The following is an 18,886-nucleotide window of genomic DNA, read 5'->3' as shown; positions in this document are numbered from 1 at the left end:
GTACTGTTTCGGAATTTCCACTATATAATACAAACAAACAAGAAATAGTATTGGATGAAAGGTTGAGTGGCATTTATGAAAGTCAAAGAAAGTAAATTTTCAAAATTATAGATGTCCTAAGTTTTAAAGGAAAACATTTGGAATCTATTTGCAGTATTGGTGTATGGGCGGCAGTGGCTCTGCCATGGGAAGTTGTTGGTGGTTCCGTGGGCTTACCAAGGGAGATGGGTTGCTGAAAGGTTTGGTTGAGAGGGAGATAAATTGGGTTTTGAGGTAGCTTTGTTTCTACTTTTAGAATATGAATACTCTATGAGAGAAAATCTGAACTCTAAATATTATAAAGAAAAAGTTGGCGCCAATTAGTTGAGCTACGAGCCTACGAGCCTTTAATTGGTCCCTCTTTTGATCATTAATGAACCATAAAAATTTTGTAGCCTACCTTTTTAGTGAACTGCCGGTTTAACAACTATAGCATGTGAAAAGAGTGTATTCTATAGTTTGTACTTAATTTTCATGCTATACATAGCTGCTAGGCCGGCGTTTACACTGCCAAAGTAAATGTATTAATAACCGATAAAGTCATATATCAAAATCCTACTTCAAAAAAATTAAGTTGAATTTCAAAATACTCTTTTATAGTCATATATGGTTACTTGTTTCACAATTTATTATATGATTTTTCGAAATCATATGATATATAATAAAAGTTGAGCTTAGACGTTGTGGTTGTGCCAAGTGATTACGCTCACAAATTAGTAAATTATATATATATATATATATATATATATATATATATTTATATATATGGTAGGATATATTTCCTCTAACTAAGGGATAATATTTAACAACTATTTAATCTCAAACAATAACCTAGAATTTCTTTCTAAAAGAAAACCCCACGTTTTGACTTCTACTACAACTAAAAGTCTATTATCAATATTTTAAGAGCAACTAATTAGTAAATTAATTTAATACACTTAAACTTCAACAAATTAAAATTATATTCAAACTAAATATCTATTACAAAAAATTTTAAACTTAAATCCCATACAACAACCCACGTATTCTTTCTAAAAATAAAAAAATAAAAACTTTTTGACTTTTTTTTTTTATACAAGATAGAATTAAAAAGATTTAAATAATTAAAAGCCTAAGCCTTTTGGGTGACCTAATACCCAAAAGACCCAAGCTCAAAAGAAATTATGGTGGTGACAGACTGACTGTGGCATTATTATTTTATTTTAATTTTTTTGTACAAGACAGAATTTCTAGTCTAGCCTAATCTAAGTGTATATATGTGTGAAGCTCCCTTCTGCAGACTTGAACCCCGACCCTTACCTCCCACACCCTAGAAGCACTTATACTTATGGAGTGACCATCGCACCAAGAGTGTGATGTTCTACTCCAACTAAAAAGTCTATTATTAACATTTTAAAAACAACTAATTAGTGAATTAATTTTATATTATTTGTTATGATATATTTCCTCAAATTTAAGTCCAAACTCTAAACAATTAGAGCTTAAAGCAATTGTTTTGATTAAAATTATTTACTTATTTTATAATTTATTCCTACTATTTTTTTAATATATTTTTTTTAAAGTTTACATATGAATCTTCATCAAGTTGTGTATCGTACGAAAATAATACTAGTTAGTTACTAAACCACCTCAAGTTAAATATAAAATGACTGAGGTTTGTTCATATAAATATAATTAACATATTTTTGTAAAATGAAATCGCCATTAGGATAACCTCCTTTCACATATAAAGGTAGGCTAGAAAACTTGGAATTTTACTTTTTTAGTACTACCATACATGTAACCGCTGGCTTAACAACTAGCATGAAAAATGTGAGGACTTCTCCTTAAAATCCTGCCTGGACCATGCATTGAACGTATGCCCTAAGCCATAAACAAGAATCATGGCCTCAAAAAGTTGCTAGACTTACACAAAACTCTTTAATTCCAAAACGTTCCTAGATTTGCTTCCCTTTAAAAATTCTTCATTTGAATTCTCCCATTTACAACATTCCATCCTTCACATTCACAATGTCTTCTACAATTTCTTTCAACTTGAGCACCATTCAACAAAATCCCACCCCTTTATCTCTTGGAACTCTATGCAAGTCTCTAGCTATTTCAGGCCTAATCCTGTTTTTGTTCTACACTTTTTTGTTTAACCCTCCTAATTACCGACCTTCTGACCTCTTATCAACCATAAATCAAAAATGGCCAACCTCAAGCCCCATTATTAGTACTAATTCTACTAAAACCAATATTAGTCACATTGTTTTTGGCATATGTGGTTCAATGAAAGCATGGAAGCACAGAAAATCATACATTGAAGCATGGTGGAGACCAAATGTGACAAGGGGATATCTTTTCCTAGATAGACCTCCTACTGAAGAGTTCCAACCTTGGCCTTCAACTTCGCCTCCTTTTCGTGTCAGCGAAGATCTCAGAAAATTGAAAGTGTTTCCAAAAATATTGTGGCCGATTCAAGTCAGACTTTTACGTACAATCATCGAAGCACTTAGACAAGGAGACAAAGATTTGAGATGGTATGTAAAGGGTGATGATGATACTGTAGTTATGGTAGATAATTTAGTGGAGGTACTAGCAAAATATGACCATACTAAACCCTACTATATTGGGTCCAATTCAGAGGGTGTCAAGTCAAACTTTGATTTCTCATTTGATATGGCATTTGGTGGAGGAGGGTATGCTTTGAGTTACCCTCTAGCAGAAGCATTGGCAACAAAGTTAGACGATTGTATAGAGAGATATTCATACATTAATAGCGAGGATTTTTGGTTACACTCATGTTTAGCTGATTTAGGAGTTGCTCTAACTCACGACAAAGGGTTTCACCAGGTAATTGCAACTTCTTTAGTTTAAGTTGGTTACTATATATGTGTCCATTTGGTGGTGTTGCATCTATTGCTCTAGGAAGAAATAGGATAGCTTCAACCGTAGGGCTTTTTTGTAGTCCTGTAGAGTTTTTGCAATAAAGTGCTTCAACTAAAAAGACTTTTTAACGTTTAAAAATTATAATGAATAGTGATTTGAAACTTTGGATTTTTAAATGTATGAATAATAAAATTTGAGCTTTCTAATAAAGTTCTATATTTCTACTTTTTTATTTTTTATTAAAAAAAAATGAAGGTGACTAAAGTCCAAATCTCTTTAAGTATCTGATTATTCCTTTGAGTGTAGGGAGTTCCCCCGTCCAACATACACCAAGTTATTACAAGAGGGAATCATATGGGGTTTACTCCAAGATGCTGATTAGAGATTTCGAGCTCAAGATCTCATGAATATCATGAAACCTTAGGAACTACTAAAAATTTTATGTGCTTAAAAGCTCTTTTCTATTTTCTAAACCCCCAACAACCCCCCCCCCCCCCCCCCCCCCCCAAAAAAAAAAAAAAAACACCTCATGGGGCTGAAAGCTCTTTTATTTTATTGCTAAAGCTTACTATTGCAAAAGTACCTTTTTTTGGGAAGCAAAAACCATGTCAGTTCATTCACCCAAAAAATAAAATCATGGCAGTTTTGCTTTCAAGATTTTTTATTTTTTATTTTCTGAGAATATACTTTTATTACAAGAATTGGAACACATATAATAGAACCCACATCAAGACTAAAGTTGGATCTAGTATAATTATTTGTTAAGATTATACCATTTAATAAATTTTTATTGGATTAAAATTTTTTCATATATATAATTAAAATGATCAGACATTAAAATTGCTTCATTTTCTTCCTATGCACTATGTGAAATTCTTTTTGCTCTTTCTTTGATAAGGCATGCACCAAGCACATTCTGTTAACCAATTCTACTAATTTCCTTGTTGCACTCTACGGCAAGTTGTAGAACTCTGCTAAAAATGCCTCTACCTAAAAAATGCTGTAGACGATTATAGCATGAAAAGACATAGGAAATTGTAGAAGATATTGTCTCGTGGATTATTTAATCACAAAGTAAGCTCTCTAAATATTTGTTGACTGCAGATTGATCTACACAATGACATCTCAGGTCTTCTATCAGCTCACCCTCAGACTCCTATCCTCTCTCTCCACCACATTGACACCATAGACCCAATCTTCCCCTCCATGGACCGATCTGAATCCATAAACCACCTCATGAAGGCCGCAAAAATAGACCAGTCCCGCCTTCTTCAACAAACCATATGCTATCACAGGCAAAGCAACTGGTCTCTCTCTATCTCATGGGGCTACTCAGCTTATATTTATGAAAATATAATCCCTCGGAGCATTTTATGGAGACCACTTGAGACATTTAGGCCATGGATGAGAAATTCAAGGCCACCACTCTACATGTTCAACACTAGGTTGCCTTCCAACAATCCTTGTGAAGCTCCTCACTTGCTTTTCTTTGATTCTATAGAGCATATAGAAGGAGACCAAATTGTTACAACATATGTTAGAGCATGGCCTCGTGGTTTACCAGCTTGTTCATTTACTGGTAATCATTCTGCTGATCCCATAACTAAAATTAAAGTGTTTTCGCCAGCATCAACACACTTGGAGGTGAGTGTGCTTTCATTTTAAGCCATTAATATTTGTTTTGCATCACTACCAAGCTTATTATGAGAAATGTTTTTTTTTATAGAATGATTATGAGAAATGTTTATGTTAGTACAAGCTTTACTAACATCTTATCAAAACATTAACTTAGGTAACTAATTATGTTGAGAAAATGGGATAACTATTACCAATTTTACTATAAAATCCTTACAAATTCATGTGACTATAATTGTGATTAGTGTCACATCAACTCTATAACAAATCAATTTACAGTAGCAATGATGACTTTTTAAAAAAAATATATGAAAATGATGAACTAAGCATTAATTCCTTTTGATTCGTTTAATAGATGTACATCTATATACTTTAATTCCTTTTGATCATTGGATCCTTCGTCAAGGATTACACTATCTGAATTCTAATATAATAATATTGTTTATTGTATGCTTATTACTTCGCAGGCCGGAGGAAGAGACTGCTGTGACATTGAATATATGGATGGAGCAAATGTTACGGAAGTCAAATATAGGGCTTGCATGAAATATGAAGTAATTGCTTGACAGTAACATCAAATGGACTTCTACAATTTACTTAATAAATTAATACACAAGTTTTCAGAGAGGGGGTGTATAATAAACACCACCCTAATAAATAATATTAATAAGTCGTGTACCATAGCAGACGAATTTATATGTAATCTTTTTCATTTATATATATATATATATATATATATATATATATGTAAAATCAACCAAAAGCCTTGTAGCTGAATTGACACCTCACATGTACAAAGTGCTTGGGGGTCTAGACGGGAAATGGTTCGAGCTGCGAGTTTAGCAGCATATTGTAATTCTGTCTAAAAAAAAAAAACATATATGTATATGAGAGATTTGTGGAAACTAAATAAAAGCATCCATTTCCTTCATTATGTTCCTAGAGAGCGATGCACAAACACAATGTGGGAGTACTAATCGAAAGCTTTAATTTGTTATTTTATATAATATTGAATCTCATTCCCGAACAAAAATAAATAAAAGTTCTGAGATTGGAATGATTTGTGTCCTGTAAGCACCAACATCTCTGGGACTCTGCATGTTACATTGATGAGTGCAACTCTTTCTAGTCCATAATTGTTAAGAACATTGACACTGAATATTTGAACCTTTAGCAAGGTTCCTATTTTAACTATGATTAATGGGAGCTTCTCTGCTATTAAGCTAGAATTATAAAATAAAAGTGGTTGGTTCATGGGGAATTAAAGATGACTAATCAAATTATGAAAGTTGGAGTTGAGTATTCCATTGTGGCTGGAGGGATTTTATTTTGAAGGGGCTGAAGTCAATATAATTAGCAACCATAATTCTGCTATATAATACATACAAAATTTGTATTTTGGTACCAGTTAATATTGTGTACTATTTCGGAATTTCCACTATATAATACAAACAGACAAGAAAAAGTATTGGATGAAAGGTTGAGTGGCATTTATTAAAGTCAAAGAAAGTAAATTTTCAAAATTATAGATATCCTAAGTTTTAAAGGAAAACATTTGGAATCTGTTTGCAGTATTGATGTATGGGCGGCAGTGGCTCTGCCATGGGAAGTTGTTGGTGGTTCGGTGGGCTTACCAAGGGAGATGGGTTGCTGAAAGGTTTGGTTGAGAGGGAGATAAATTGGGTTTTGAGGTAGCTTTGTTTCTGCTTTTAGAATATGAATACTCTAAGAGATAAAATTTGCACTCTAAATATTATAAAGAAAAAGTTGGCACCAATTAGTTGAGCTACGAGCCTACGAGGCTTTTAGTAACTTTTCAAGTAATCTCAGCTTTAATTGGTCTCTCTTTTGATCATTAATGAACCATAAAAATTTTGTAGCCTACCTTTTTAGTGAACTGCCGGTTTAACAACTATAGCATGTGAAAAGGGTTTATTCTATAGTTTGTACTTAATTTTCATGCTATACATAGCTGCTAGGCCGGCGTTTACACTGCCAAAGTAAATGTATTAATAACCGATAAAGTCATATATCAAAATCCTACTTCAAAAAAACTAAGTTGAATTTCAAAATACTCTTTTATAGTCATATATGGTTACCTGTTTCATAATTTATTATATGATTTTTCGAAATCATATGATATATAATAAAAGTTGAGCTTAGACGTTGTGGTTGTGCCAAGTGATTACGCTCACAAATTAGTAAATTATATATATATATATATATATATATATATATATATATATATATGGTAGGACATATTTCCTCTAACTAAAGGATAATATTTAACAACTATTTAATCTTAAACAATAACCCAGAATTTCTTTCTAAAAGAAAACCCCACGTTTTGACTTCTACTACAACATAAAGTCTATTATCAATATTTTAAGAGCAACTAATTAGTAAATTAATTTAATACACTTAAACTTCAACAAATTAAAATTATATTCAAACTAAATGTCTATTATAAAATTTTTTTAACTTAAATCTCATACAACAACCCACGTATTCTTTCTAAAAATAAAAAAATAAAAACTTTTTGACTTTTTTTTTTATACAAGATAGAATTAAAAAGATTTAAATAATTAAAAGCCTAAGCCTTTTGGGTGACCCAATACCCAAAAGACCCAAGCTCAAAATAAATTATGGTGGTGACAGACTGACTGTGGCATTATTATTTTATTTTATTTTTTTTTGTACAAGATAGAATTTCTGGTCTAGCCTAATCTAAGTGTATATATGTGTGAAGCTCCCTTCTGTAGAGTTGAACCCCGACCCTTACCTCCCACACCCTAGAAGCACTTATACTTATGGAGTGACCATCGCACCAAGAGTGTGAGGTTCTACTCCAACTAAAAAGTCTATTATTAACATTTTAAGAACAACTAATTAGTGAATTAATTTTATATTATTTGTTATGATATATTTCCTCAAATTAAAGTCCAAACTCTAAACAATTAGAGCTTAAAGCAATTGTTTTGATTAAAATTATTGACTTATTTTATAATTTATTCCTACTATTTTTTTAATATTTTTTTTAAAGTTTACATATGAATCTTCATCAAGTTGTGTATCGTACGAAAATAATACTAGTTAGTCACTAAACCACCTCAAGTTAAAAATAAAATGACTGAGGTTTGTTCATATAAATATAATTAACATATTTTTGTAAAATGAAATCGCCATTAGGATAACCTCCTTTCACATATAAAGGTAGGCTAGAAAACTTGGAATTTTACTTTTTTAGTACTACCATACATGTAACCGCTGGCTTAACAACTAGCATGAAAAATGTGAGGACTTCTCCTTAAAATCCTGCCTGGACCATGCATTTAACGTATGCCCTAAGCCATAAACAAGAATCATGGCCTCAAAAAGTTGCTAGACTTACACAAAACTCTTTAATTCCAAAACGTTCCTAGATTTGCTTCCCTTTAAAAATTCTTCATTTGAATTCTCCCATTTACAACATTCCATCCTTCACATTCACAATGTCTTCTACAATTTCTTTCAACTTGAGCACCATTCAACAAAATCCCACCCCTTTATCTCTTGGAACTCTATGCAAGTCTCTAGCTATTTCAGGCCTAATCCTGTTTTTGTTCTACACTTTTTTGTTTAACCCTCCTAATTACCGACCTTCTGACCTCTTATCAACCATAAATCAAAAATGGCCAACCTCAAGCCCCATTGTTAGTACTAATTCTACTAAAACCAATATTAGTCACATTGTTTTTGGCATAGTTGGTTCAATGAAAGCATGGAAGCACAGAAAATCATACATTGAAGCATGGTGGAGACCAAATGTGACAAGGGGATATCTTTTCCTAGATAGACCTCCCACTGAAGAGTTCCAACCTTGGCCTTCAACTTCGCCTCCTTTTCGTGTCAACGAAGATATCACCAAATTGAAAGTGTTTCCAAAAATATTGTGGCCGATTCAAGTCCGACTTTTACGTACAATCATCGAAGCACTTAGACAAGGAGACAAAGATTTGAGATGGTATGTAAAGGGTGATGATGATACTGTAGTTATGGTAGATAATTTAGTGGAGGTACTAGCAAAATATGACCATACTAAACCCTACTATATTGGGTCCAATTCAGAGGGTGTCAAGTCCAACTTTGATTTCTCATTTGATATGGCATTTGGTGGAGGAGGGTATGCTTTGAGTTACCCTCTAGCAGAAGCATTGGCAACAAAGTTAGACGATTGTATAGAGAGATATCCAGACACGTATGCCAGTGATTTTTTGTTACACTCATGTTTGGCTGATTTAGGAGTTGCTTTAACTCAGAACAAAGGGTTTCACCAGGTAATTGCAACTTCTTTAGTTTAAGCTGGCTACTATGTGTGTGTGTGTGTCCATTTGGTGATTGCGACTTCTTTAGTTTAAGTTTGCTCTAACTCGGAACAAAGGGTTTCACCACCGTGGTATTGCAGTAGGAAGGAACAGGATAGAGCTTTAGCCGCAGTATTTATTTATTTATTTTTTTGTGGTCTTGTAGAGTTTTTTGAAACAAAATGCTTTAAACGAAAAAGAGTTTTAACTTTTGACAAATTATAATGAATAGTGTTTTAAAATTTTGGATTTTTAAATGTATGAATAATAAATTCAGAACTTTCTTAAAAAGTCCTATATAGGAGGATAAAGTTCAGCCTAAGTTGGAATTGGCCCAAGACCCACAAACCTATAGACCCATAACCCAGCTCACAAGCAGGGGAGCAAGCTAAATTGTCACATAAGTAAACAAGTGACCATGTTGGGACCTTTGTCAACCTCTGTTACTAGCTGAGAAAGGAAAATAGTGCAGACGATGGATAACACCTTGGGGGAGCCCGCCATCCGAGCATGACACTCAATAACATATTTAAGTTACTAGGAGATCATTACAATGGCAAAGTCATGAGGCCTACCCCTGACATAAGATTGGACACGTTAGAACAATAGCTTAGACCCAAAAGTCCACCCAAATATTGCTAATGGTGGGGCCCACATACCGGTAAAATATTCTCTCATCATTACGAACCTATTAATGAGAGAGTACAAAAGAAAAGATGCAAGGAAGAAGAGGGGTTTGGAACATATTTAGGGAAGAGAAACATAAGAGAAAAGAGAGAAATTTTCAACTAGTATTTGAGAAGTGATTTAGTTCGGGATATTTAAGGGTTGCCTTGGTCGTCTAAGATCATCATCAGACAGCTAGAGTAACGTTAAAACTGACCTCACAACCATTGTCAACCACCATTTACCAACCAAACTCTCCTTGGGACCTTCCATTGTGAACTATACCCAAAACAATTGGGAGTCCAGGCCCAATGATCTCTACATCATCCTAGGTCGTACCATCACATCAACTTTTTCTAATAGATTGCAAAAGAATTTTATATGCTTAAAACCTATTATCAATTTTCTATTAGGCATCTTTTTTTCTTTTTTTCTTTTTCCAAAAAAACACTCTATGGGGCTGGAAGCTGTGTCTTTTTTCTTTTTCTTTTTTTGGTTAAAACTTAAAGCTCTTTTATGGTAGTATTGCAAAAGTAATGTTTTTTTGGGAAGCAAAAATCATGGCAATTTCGCTTTCAAGAGTTTTGTTTTCTTTTTGGTTGAGAAAATGCTTTTATTACAAGAATTGGAACACATATAATAGAACCTGTAAGGACCAAAAAAATCATAAACCAGCCTTGAATATCTCGGCTAGCTCCTGGACTAAAGATCCGAATACAATATATTTGGTAGAGAGGGTTCAACAAAAAAAAAAAGTCCCCTCTCTGTATCTTCCGGTTCCTATTTATATTCTTGGCTCCTATCATCTCAGCCCTACACCTTGCAATCTATTAAGTTTCTTCCCCCGACACCTGTCCGTCGGTAATGGAGCTAAGTCCTAACTTTACGTTCCGCACTGTTCAGGTCACGTCTACATTAATGCAACGGATAAAGTTGATACTTTCTAATTAATGCGGCCAGAAAGGTTGGTGCCGGACATTTAATGCAACCTTCTAAGTTATCCTGCCATATTCAGCTATTCGCAATGCGTCCCCTATGTCATCAAAGCCCATGCTACTTCATCTTCGGGTATCCTCGGGTAAGTTTCTTTATTCCTTTATTCTCCCTTGCTTACTACGTCTCGAGCTTCCCTTCCTCGGGTCCTCAGGTTCTTAGGTCTTCGGCACCTCACAACAGCCCAATTAGGTCCCAATTTTCCCCAAGCTGGATTTCTTGCTGTCCTTACTACTTTTCTCAGCACCAAATCACCTGGTACTAAGGGCCTGGACCTGACTCCCTTGTCGTATGTCTGTTTGAGTTTCTGCTGATAGCTACCCATCTTCACACTGGCTACTTCTCTTCTTTCCTCAATAGTATTCAAACAATCATGCATCCTGTCACGGTTACTCATATCGTCATACTGGTCGGATTTCAGGGTGGGAAAACCCGATTCTAAGGGTATTATAGCTTCCATACCATACGTCATTGAAAATGGTGTCTCGCCTGTCAATCTTCGGGGCATAGTGCGATAGGCCCATAATACATGAGGCAATTCTTCTACCCAGCATCCTTTAGCGTCATCCAAACGCTTCTTCAACCCAGCCAAGATGACCTTATTTGTTGCTTCGGCCTGACCATTTCCTTGAGGATAGGCTGGTGTTGAATATCCATTTCTTATTCCCATCCCTGCACAGTACCGTCGGAAAGCCTTGCTATCAAATTGAAGCCCGTTGTCAAAAATCAAGGTGTGGGGGACTCCAAAGCGAGTTATGATATTCTTCCAAATGAATTTCTTTGCATCCACATCCCTAATGTTAGCTAACGGTTCGGCTTCTACCCACTTCGTGAAATAATCTGTGTCGACAATGAGCCACCTCTTATTACCAACTGCTCGAGGAAAGGGTCCAACGATATCTAAACCCCACTTAGCAAAGGGCCATGGGCTGGACAATGGATTTAAAGTACCTCCTGGTTGATGAATGTTTGGCGTATATCTCTGACACTGATCACATTTCTTGGCATACTCTTGAGAAGTTTTCTGCATGTTCGGCCACCAATACCCTTGAGTCATGGCTCTGTGAGCTAACGATCTTCCTCCGGTATGGCTCCCATATACTCCTTCATGCAATTCTTCCAACAAGGGTTCCACAGCCTCAAGATGTACACAGAGCAAATACGGCCCTGCGTAGGAGCGCCTATAGAGCTTCTGCTCCTCTGACAGCCAGTAACGGGGAGCACTTCTTCGTACCTTCCCGGCCGCTGTTCCATCTTCAGGTAGTACTCCTTGTTGCAAGAAATCTATGATTGGGTCCATCCAGCTTGGGCCCACACGAATAGTGTGAACCCTTACCGCCGAGATGCTTGTCAGGCTAGGGGTTAGTAAATCCTCAACTATGACCATCCGTGGTAATTTTGAGCCCAGTGATGTGGCTAACATTGCTAATGAATCAGCATGACCGTTCTGTCCTCTTGGGACTTGTTGTACTTGGAAACTTTCAAACAAACTTAACACCCCTTTGACTCGTTCAAGATAACTCTTCATTCTTCCATCTCTTGCCTCAAACTCTCCATTAACTTGCCCTACCACTAGTCTGGAATCACAATACAACTTCACTATCTTCCCTCCCAAGTGTTTAACCATTTGGGCGCCCACCAAGAGAGCTTCATATTCAGCCTCATTATTAGTGGCTGAGAATCCCAGCCTCAATGATTTTTTGATAACTAACTTTTCGAGTGTAATTAACACAACTCCAACCCCGGCTCCCTTTCGATTTGACGCCCCATCCGTATAGACTTCCCAAGGAGTGACGTTTCCCATCCCGATAGTCATCACTGTCACCATGGTATCTTCTTGGCTGATCTGACCTTCTGTGAACTCGGCCACGAAATCGGCAAGAATTTGCCATTTGATAGCTGTCCGAGGCATATATTTGACATCATAGGCTCCAAGCTTGGTTCCCCACTTGGCCACACAACCCGTGTAATCCGATTTCCTCATAATAGCCTGTAGGGGCAACTGGGTGAGTACCACTACGGTGTGAGCTTGAAAGTAATGGGGCAATTTCCTCGTTGCATGTACCACGACAAGAAGAGCTTTCTCTAAAGGTAGATATCGTTGTTCTGCTTCCTGTAAGGACTTGCTGACATAATATATTGGTTTTTGAACCCCATCATCATTCCGTATCAAGACGAGACTTACAGCGTGATTTGTAACGGCTAGATAAGCATACAACACTTCTTCCTTTTCTGGTCTTGATAATATCGGGGGTTTAGTCAAGTATTGCTTTAAATCCTCAAAAGCCAAGTTACACTCATTAGTCCACCGGAAATCTTTCCACTTGTGCAAAAGACGATAAAAGGGACGACACCTGTCTACGGACCGGGATATGAACTTATTCAATGCTGCAACCATACCAGCTAGTTTCTGCACTTCTTTAGGATTCCGAGGAGGATGCAGGCCTAAGATGGCCTTGATTTGGTCGGGATTCACTTCAATTCCCCGATGAGTTATCATATACCCTAGAAACTTTCCCGAGCCCACTCTAAAAGAGCACTTTGATGCATTCAAGCATAACTTGTACTTTCTTAAAACTGAGAAGGTCTCATGTAAATCCTTCAAATGGTCTCCCGTCTTTTTACTTTTAATTACCATATCATCGATATAGGCTTCCATATTACGCCCCAACTGCGAATCAAACATTCTAGTCACCATCCGTTGGAAAGTGGATCCTGCATTCTTAAGACCAAAAGGCATCACTCGGTAATGGTAATTGCCATTAGGGGCACGAAAAGCCGTCTTCTCCTGATCATTTAGTGACAAAGGGATCTGATGATAACCTTGGAATGCATCCAAGAAACTCATTCGGGGATGCCCAATAGTTGCGTCCACCAATTGATCAATTCTGGGTATAGGGAAGGGGTCCTTAGGACATGCCTTATTTAGATCTGTAAAGTCAATACAAACTCTCCATTTGCCATTTTTCTTTTTTACCACTACAGTGTTGGCCAGCCACTCAGGATAAAAAATCTCCTTGATTGCCCCAGCTTGCTTTAGCTTGCTAACCTCCTCCTTAACTGCCTCTGCATGCTCTTGTGACGCACGCCGAGGAGGTTGCTTTCGTGGCGTAGCATGGGGATTAACATTCAAATGGTGGCAAATGACTTCTGGATCAATCCCCGGGACGTCATAGGTCGTCCATGCAAAAACATCAATGTTATCCTGCAAGAATTGAACCAGCTCCTTCTTTTCCCGTATTGATAACTTTGATCCCACTTGAAAATATTTCTCTTTATCTTCCCCTATGAATACTTTGTCTATCTCTTCGGCAGAACCTCCATCCTCAACTTCACCGATTTCCCGAGCAATTACCTTTAATTGCTATGATGTCTCCAGAACCTCCCCAGCCAATGAACCTTGACCTGTTCGAATAGTGGCAAACGTTAGACATTGCCTGGCTACCATCTGACTACCATACAGTACTCCCACATTTCCTCGCATAGGATACTTCACCATTACGTGCAAAGTAGATGAAACTGCCTCCATTGCATGGAGCCAAGGCCTGGCCAAAATGGCCGTGTACGGTGAGTATGCCATAACAACTATGAAGTTAACCTGTACTTCAGAACCTTCCACCTGCACAGGTAACTTAATCATTCCTCGTGGAATTACCTGTTTTCCATCAAAGCCTACCAACGGGGAGTCATATTTTTCCAAATCTTCTTCTCTCAACTTTAACCCATTGAATAGATCAGGATACATGATTTCTGCACCACTTCCATCATCCACCAAGACTCGTCTCACATCATACCCCCCGATACGAACCGTTACCACCAATGTGTTATCGTGAGGTTGATACGTGCCCTCTTTATCTTCATCGAAAAATCACTATACCAACGTCGCCGAGAACCTCATTCTTTTAACTATTTGATTGTTTTCCTCCATGACTTCGCTTCCAAAACCGTTTTGAACGGTCATGACCCGAGAAGGTTTCCCGAATTCTCCTCTCGGCTGTGCCAGAATGACGTTAATGATGCCTAGAGATGGTTGAGGAGCATGACCCCCAAATTTTCGAGTGCCCTGTTATCCCCCTTTCCCGTCCGGTTTAGCCAATAAGTGATTGATCTTCCCCGTTTTAACCAATTGATTCAGATGATCGCGTAATGTCCGGCAATCCTCCGTGGTGTGTCCCTTGTCCTGATGATAATGGCAATGGAGGTTTTGATTCCTCATGGATGCATCTCCACTCATTTTATTGGGTGGCCTAAAATATGGTTCATGCCGAATTTTCTCCAATATGTGATGCACGGGTTCCTTGAATAATGAATTAATCAAAGGAGTTTCGGCAGTCATCGGGTGGCTTGAAAAGTCTCGTTTAGGCCGGCTACCTTGGAATCCCCCTCCCCGAAGGTCTTTCCTCTCCAGATACACTTTCATTTTTCCTTTGCTTTGCATCTGGTCTTCCTCTACCCGTTTATACTTATCTATTCGGTCCATGAGCTAGCGCATATCTACCGCGGCCTTCATTGTCAAGGACTTCCTTAACCCGTGCTCCGTGGGAAGCCCCACCTTGAAGGTTCTCACGGCCACATTCTCCACATCTCCATCAATTTCATTATACATTTCCCAATATCGATCAGAGTAGGTTTTGAGTGTTTCGCCTTCCCTCATAGACATAGACAGTAGAGCATCCAAGGGTTTTGGAATCCTACTACAAGTTATGAACCTTGCTCCAAATGCCCTAGTCAACTCCTCAAAAGACTTCAGGGAACCTTCTGCCAGAGCATCAAACCACCTCATGGCTACGGGCCCCAAACTGGAGGGAAAAACTCTGCACATCAGTGCCTCATTATTCGAGTAAACGGCCATCTTTTGGTTAAAATGACTGATGTGTTCTACAGGGTCAGTCCTCCCATTATACATAGTAAAAATGGGTTGAGAAAACCTACGAGGTAGCTTTGCCCTATTTATCCTGGTCACAAAAGGAGATTTGGCAATTTGCCTCAGGGCCTTTCCTATTGCATCACCTCCATTATCATGATATATCCCATCATTACCTGGCATCTCCGTCTCCTTCTGCTTCTTTGTCCTAACACCCGAAGACGTGCTGACACGGGTCACACTGCGCAAAGGCTCAAATACTGGGGGCTCATTTCCTCTAAGGTTTGCTTCCGAACTGTCATTGGAAGAACAAGCATAACTCTTCCTTCCCCGTTTTCTACTATCCAAGCACTTGCGTAAGTAAGCTATCTCAGATTGCATTTGTTGCAATACATCATCACGAGACATCTGCCCTTCAGTTGGTGATCGTTGCTCAGCCCCCTGAACACTATAATGTGCTTCCACCACCCCTGAGGTATGTCCCTTTCCTATTCCTTGCTGGAGACTTACGGTTACTTCCCTGCTTCGTGAACTCACTGATTCCTCTCTTTCTGGATATGCCTCAGCCATCTACTTCTAAACAGAAAGTCGCACGTTGTTGTTCCCACAGATGGCGCCAATTGTAAGGACCAAAAAATCATAAACCAGCCTTGAATATCTCGGCTAGCTCCTGGACTAAAGATCCGAATACAATATATTTGGTAGAGAGGGTTCAACAACAAAAAAAAAGTCCCCTCTTTGTATCTTCCGGTTCCTATTTATATTCTTGGCTCCTATCATCTCAGCCCTACACCTTGCAATCTATTAAGCTTCTTCCCCTGACACCTGTCCGTCGGTAATGGAGCTAAGTCCTAACTTTGCATTCCGCATTGTTCAGGTCACGTCTACATTAATGCAACGGACAAAGTTGATACTTTCTAATTAATGCGGCCAGAAAGGTTGGTGCCGGACATTTAATGCAACCTTCTAAGTTATCCTGCCATATTTAGCTATTCGCAATGCGTCCCCTATGTCATCAAAGCCCATGCTACTTCATCTTCGGGTATCCTCGGGTAAGTTTCCTTATTCCTTTATTCTCCCTTGCTTACTACGTCTCGAGCTTCCCTTCCTCAGGTCCTCAGGTTCTTGGGTCTTCGGCATCTCACAGAACCTAAATCAAGACTAAGTTACATCTAGTATAATTTTTTTTTCATATATATTTTGAAATTAGACATTAAATTGCTTCATTTTCTTCCTATGCACCATGTGAAATTCTTTTTGCTATTTCTTTGATAAGGCATGCACCAAGGCCCAAGCACATTCTGTTAACCAATTCTATAATTTTCCTTGTTGCTCTCTAAGGAAAATTGTAGAACTCTACTAAAAATTCCTCTATTTGAAAAATGTTGTAGACTATTACATTAACATAGAAAAGTCATATGCAATTACAGAAGATATTGCCTTGTGGACTATTTAATCACAAACTAGGCCCTTTAAATATTTGTTGACTGCAGATTGATCTACATAATGACATCTCAGGTCTTCTATCAGCTCACCCTCAGACTCCTTTCCTCTCTCTCCACCATAGACCCAATCTTCCCCTCCATGGACCGTTCTGAATCCATAAACCACCTCATGAAGGCTGCAAAAACAGACCAATCCCGCCTTCTTCAACAAACCATATGCTACCACAGACAAAACACCTGGTCTCTCTCTATCTCATGGGGCTACTCAACTTATATCTATGAAAATATAATTCCTCGGAGCATTTTATGGAGACCCCTTGAGACATTTAGGCCATGGGTGGCAGGTTGGACACCACCACTCTACATGTTCAACACTAGGTGGCCTTTCGACAATCCTTGTGAAGCTCCTCACTTGTTTTTCTTTGATTCTATAGAGCATATAGAAGGAGACCAAATTGTTACAACGTATGTTAGAGCATGGCCTCGTGGTTTACCAACTTGTTCATTTGCTGGAAATCATTTGGCTGATCCCATAACTAAAATTAAAGTGTTTTCACCAGCATCAACACGCTTGGAGGTGAGTGTGCTTTCATTTTAAGTCTTCAATATTCATTTTGCATCACCACCAAGCTTATATTAATTATGAGTAATGTTTATGTTAATATGAACTTTACTACCATCTTATCAAAAAATTAACTTAGGTAACTAATTATGTTGAGAAAATGCTACAATTATAACTAGTTTTACTATAAAATACTTAGAAATTTCTGTGACAATAATTGCAATTATTGTCACATCAACTATATAACAGATAGATTTACAGTAACAAGGATGAACTTTTTATTATTATTATGAGAATGATGAACTAACGTAACATTATTTCCTTTTGATTGTTTTAATAGATATAGATCTTCTATACACTATAATTCCTTTTGAACATTGGACATTTCGTCAAGGATTACATTATCTGAATTCTAATATTGTTTATTGTATGTTTATTACTCTGCAGGATGGAGGAAGAGACTGCTGTGACATTGAATATATGGATGGAGCAAATGTTACGGAAGTCAAGTATCGGGCTTGCATGAAGTATGAAGTAATTGCCTGACTGCAGAAGTCCATTTGATGTTACAGTCAGGCAATTACTTTTTTTTAGTAATGGCCTAGATTGTAACATCAAATGGACTTCTACCCTTAAATAAAATAGATTCATTAATAGGTCATGTCCTTCTCAAAAAAAAAAAAAAAAAGAGTCATGTGAACCATAGTAAACCTGAATTTATATGTTATCTTTTTCTTACATAAAATAAAATTTATATATATTTATATATGGGAGATTGGTGAAAACTAAATAAAGACATCAATTTCCTTCATTATCTGACTATGACACGTTTCTCTTCATACAAGAACCATGCAATCTCAAAACTAAGAAAATCTCAACAAAATAGAATCTTTTATTATGAGCATATATCTCTCGGATGTGCTCAATGTCAAGACCTATGAACATAATTATCGCACATAGAAATAAATAATAATAAACTTCACCATTATTCAAAGAAAATAAACTTCGTAAGTTAAACAATAATTTAAGTTCATTTAGAACTACCAGCTAGATAATTGAAAGTAATTGGCAATTACTAATAAAATTTTTTTTACTAAACTTTGGAAATAATAAAATTGACTGTGGTCAGAATCACGTTTAGGATAGGCAGTGTGTACTAGTATTTACCTATGAAGCATGGGTGCGTTTCTGAATTTGAGTGCGGGTGCAGGTGCGGATTCAGCAATGTTTGAAAACGTAAAGTGTAGCCAGGTGCAGCGATTAAAAATTTATTAAAAATATCTTTATATAGTGAATTTAATATTTTTTATATAAAAAATTCAAGAAACAATTCCCAAGCCCACCCACAAGAAACAATTGACTTTCTCGCCTACTTAATTTATATTCTTTTATTATATACCTTTATTCTTCTTACTCACCTCTTCTAAGTTCTAACCATTTCTTTGTGTGTTCTCATCTTCTTCTTCCT

The 18,886-nt window shown here is 37.0% G+C and overlaps 1 protein-coding gene and 1 pseudogene across 1 annotated transcript; both read left to right on the top strand.

The window, feature by feature from the left end:
* The first annotated feature begins 2,029 nt into the window (after nt 1–2,029).
* On the top strand, nt 2,030–5,146 carry LOC142606611 (uncharacterized). Its single transcript, XM_075777927.1, has 3 exons — nt 2,030–2,874; nt 4,015–4,554; nt 5,013–5,146. Exons 1-3 carry the CDS (start codon nt 2,050–2,052, stop codon nt 5,109–5,111), a joined length of 1,464 nt encoding a protein of 487 aa, XP_075634042.1. The 5' UTR covers nt 2,030–2,049; the 3' UTR covers nt 5,112–5,146.
* A 2,890-nt stretch (nt 5,147–8,036) lies between these two features.
* On the top strand, nt 8,037–17,964 carry LOC142606528 (uncharacterized; annotated as a pseudogene).
* The last annotated feature ends 922 nt before the right edge of the window (nt 17,965–18,886 follow it).

This window comes from Castanea sativa, chromosome 8 (assembly GCF_040712315.1).
Source record: "Castanea sativa cultivar Marrone di Chiusa Pesio chromosome 8, ASM4071231v1".
NCBI classification, from domain to species: domain Eukaryota; kingdom Viridiplantae; phylum Streptophyta; class Magnoliopsida; order Fagales; family Fagaceae; genus Castanea; species Castanea sativa.
This window is presented reverse-complemented; position numbering and strand designations above follow the sequence as displayed.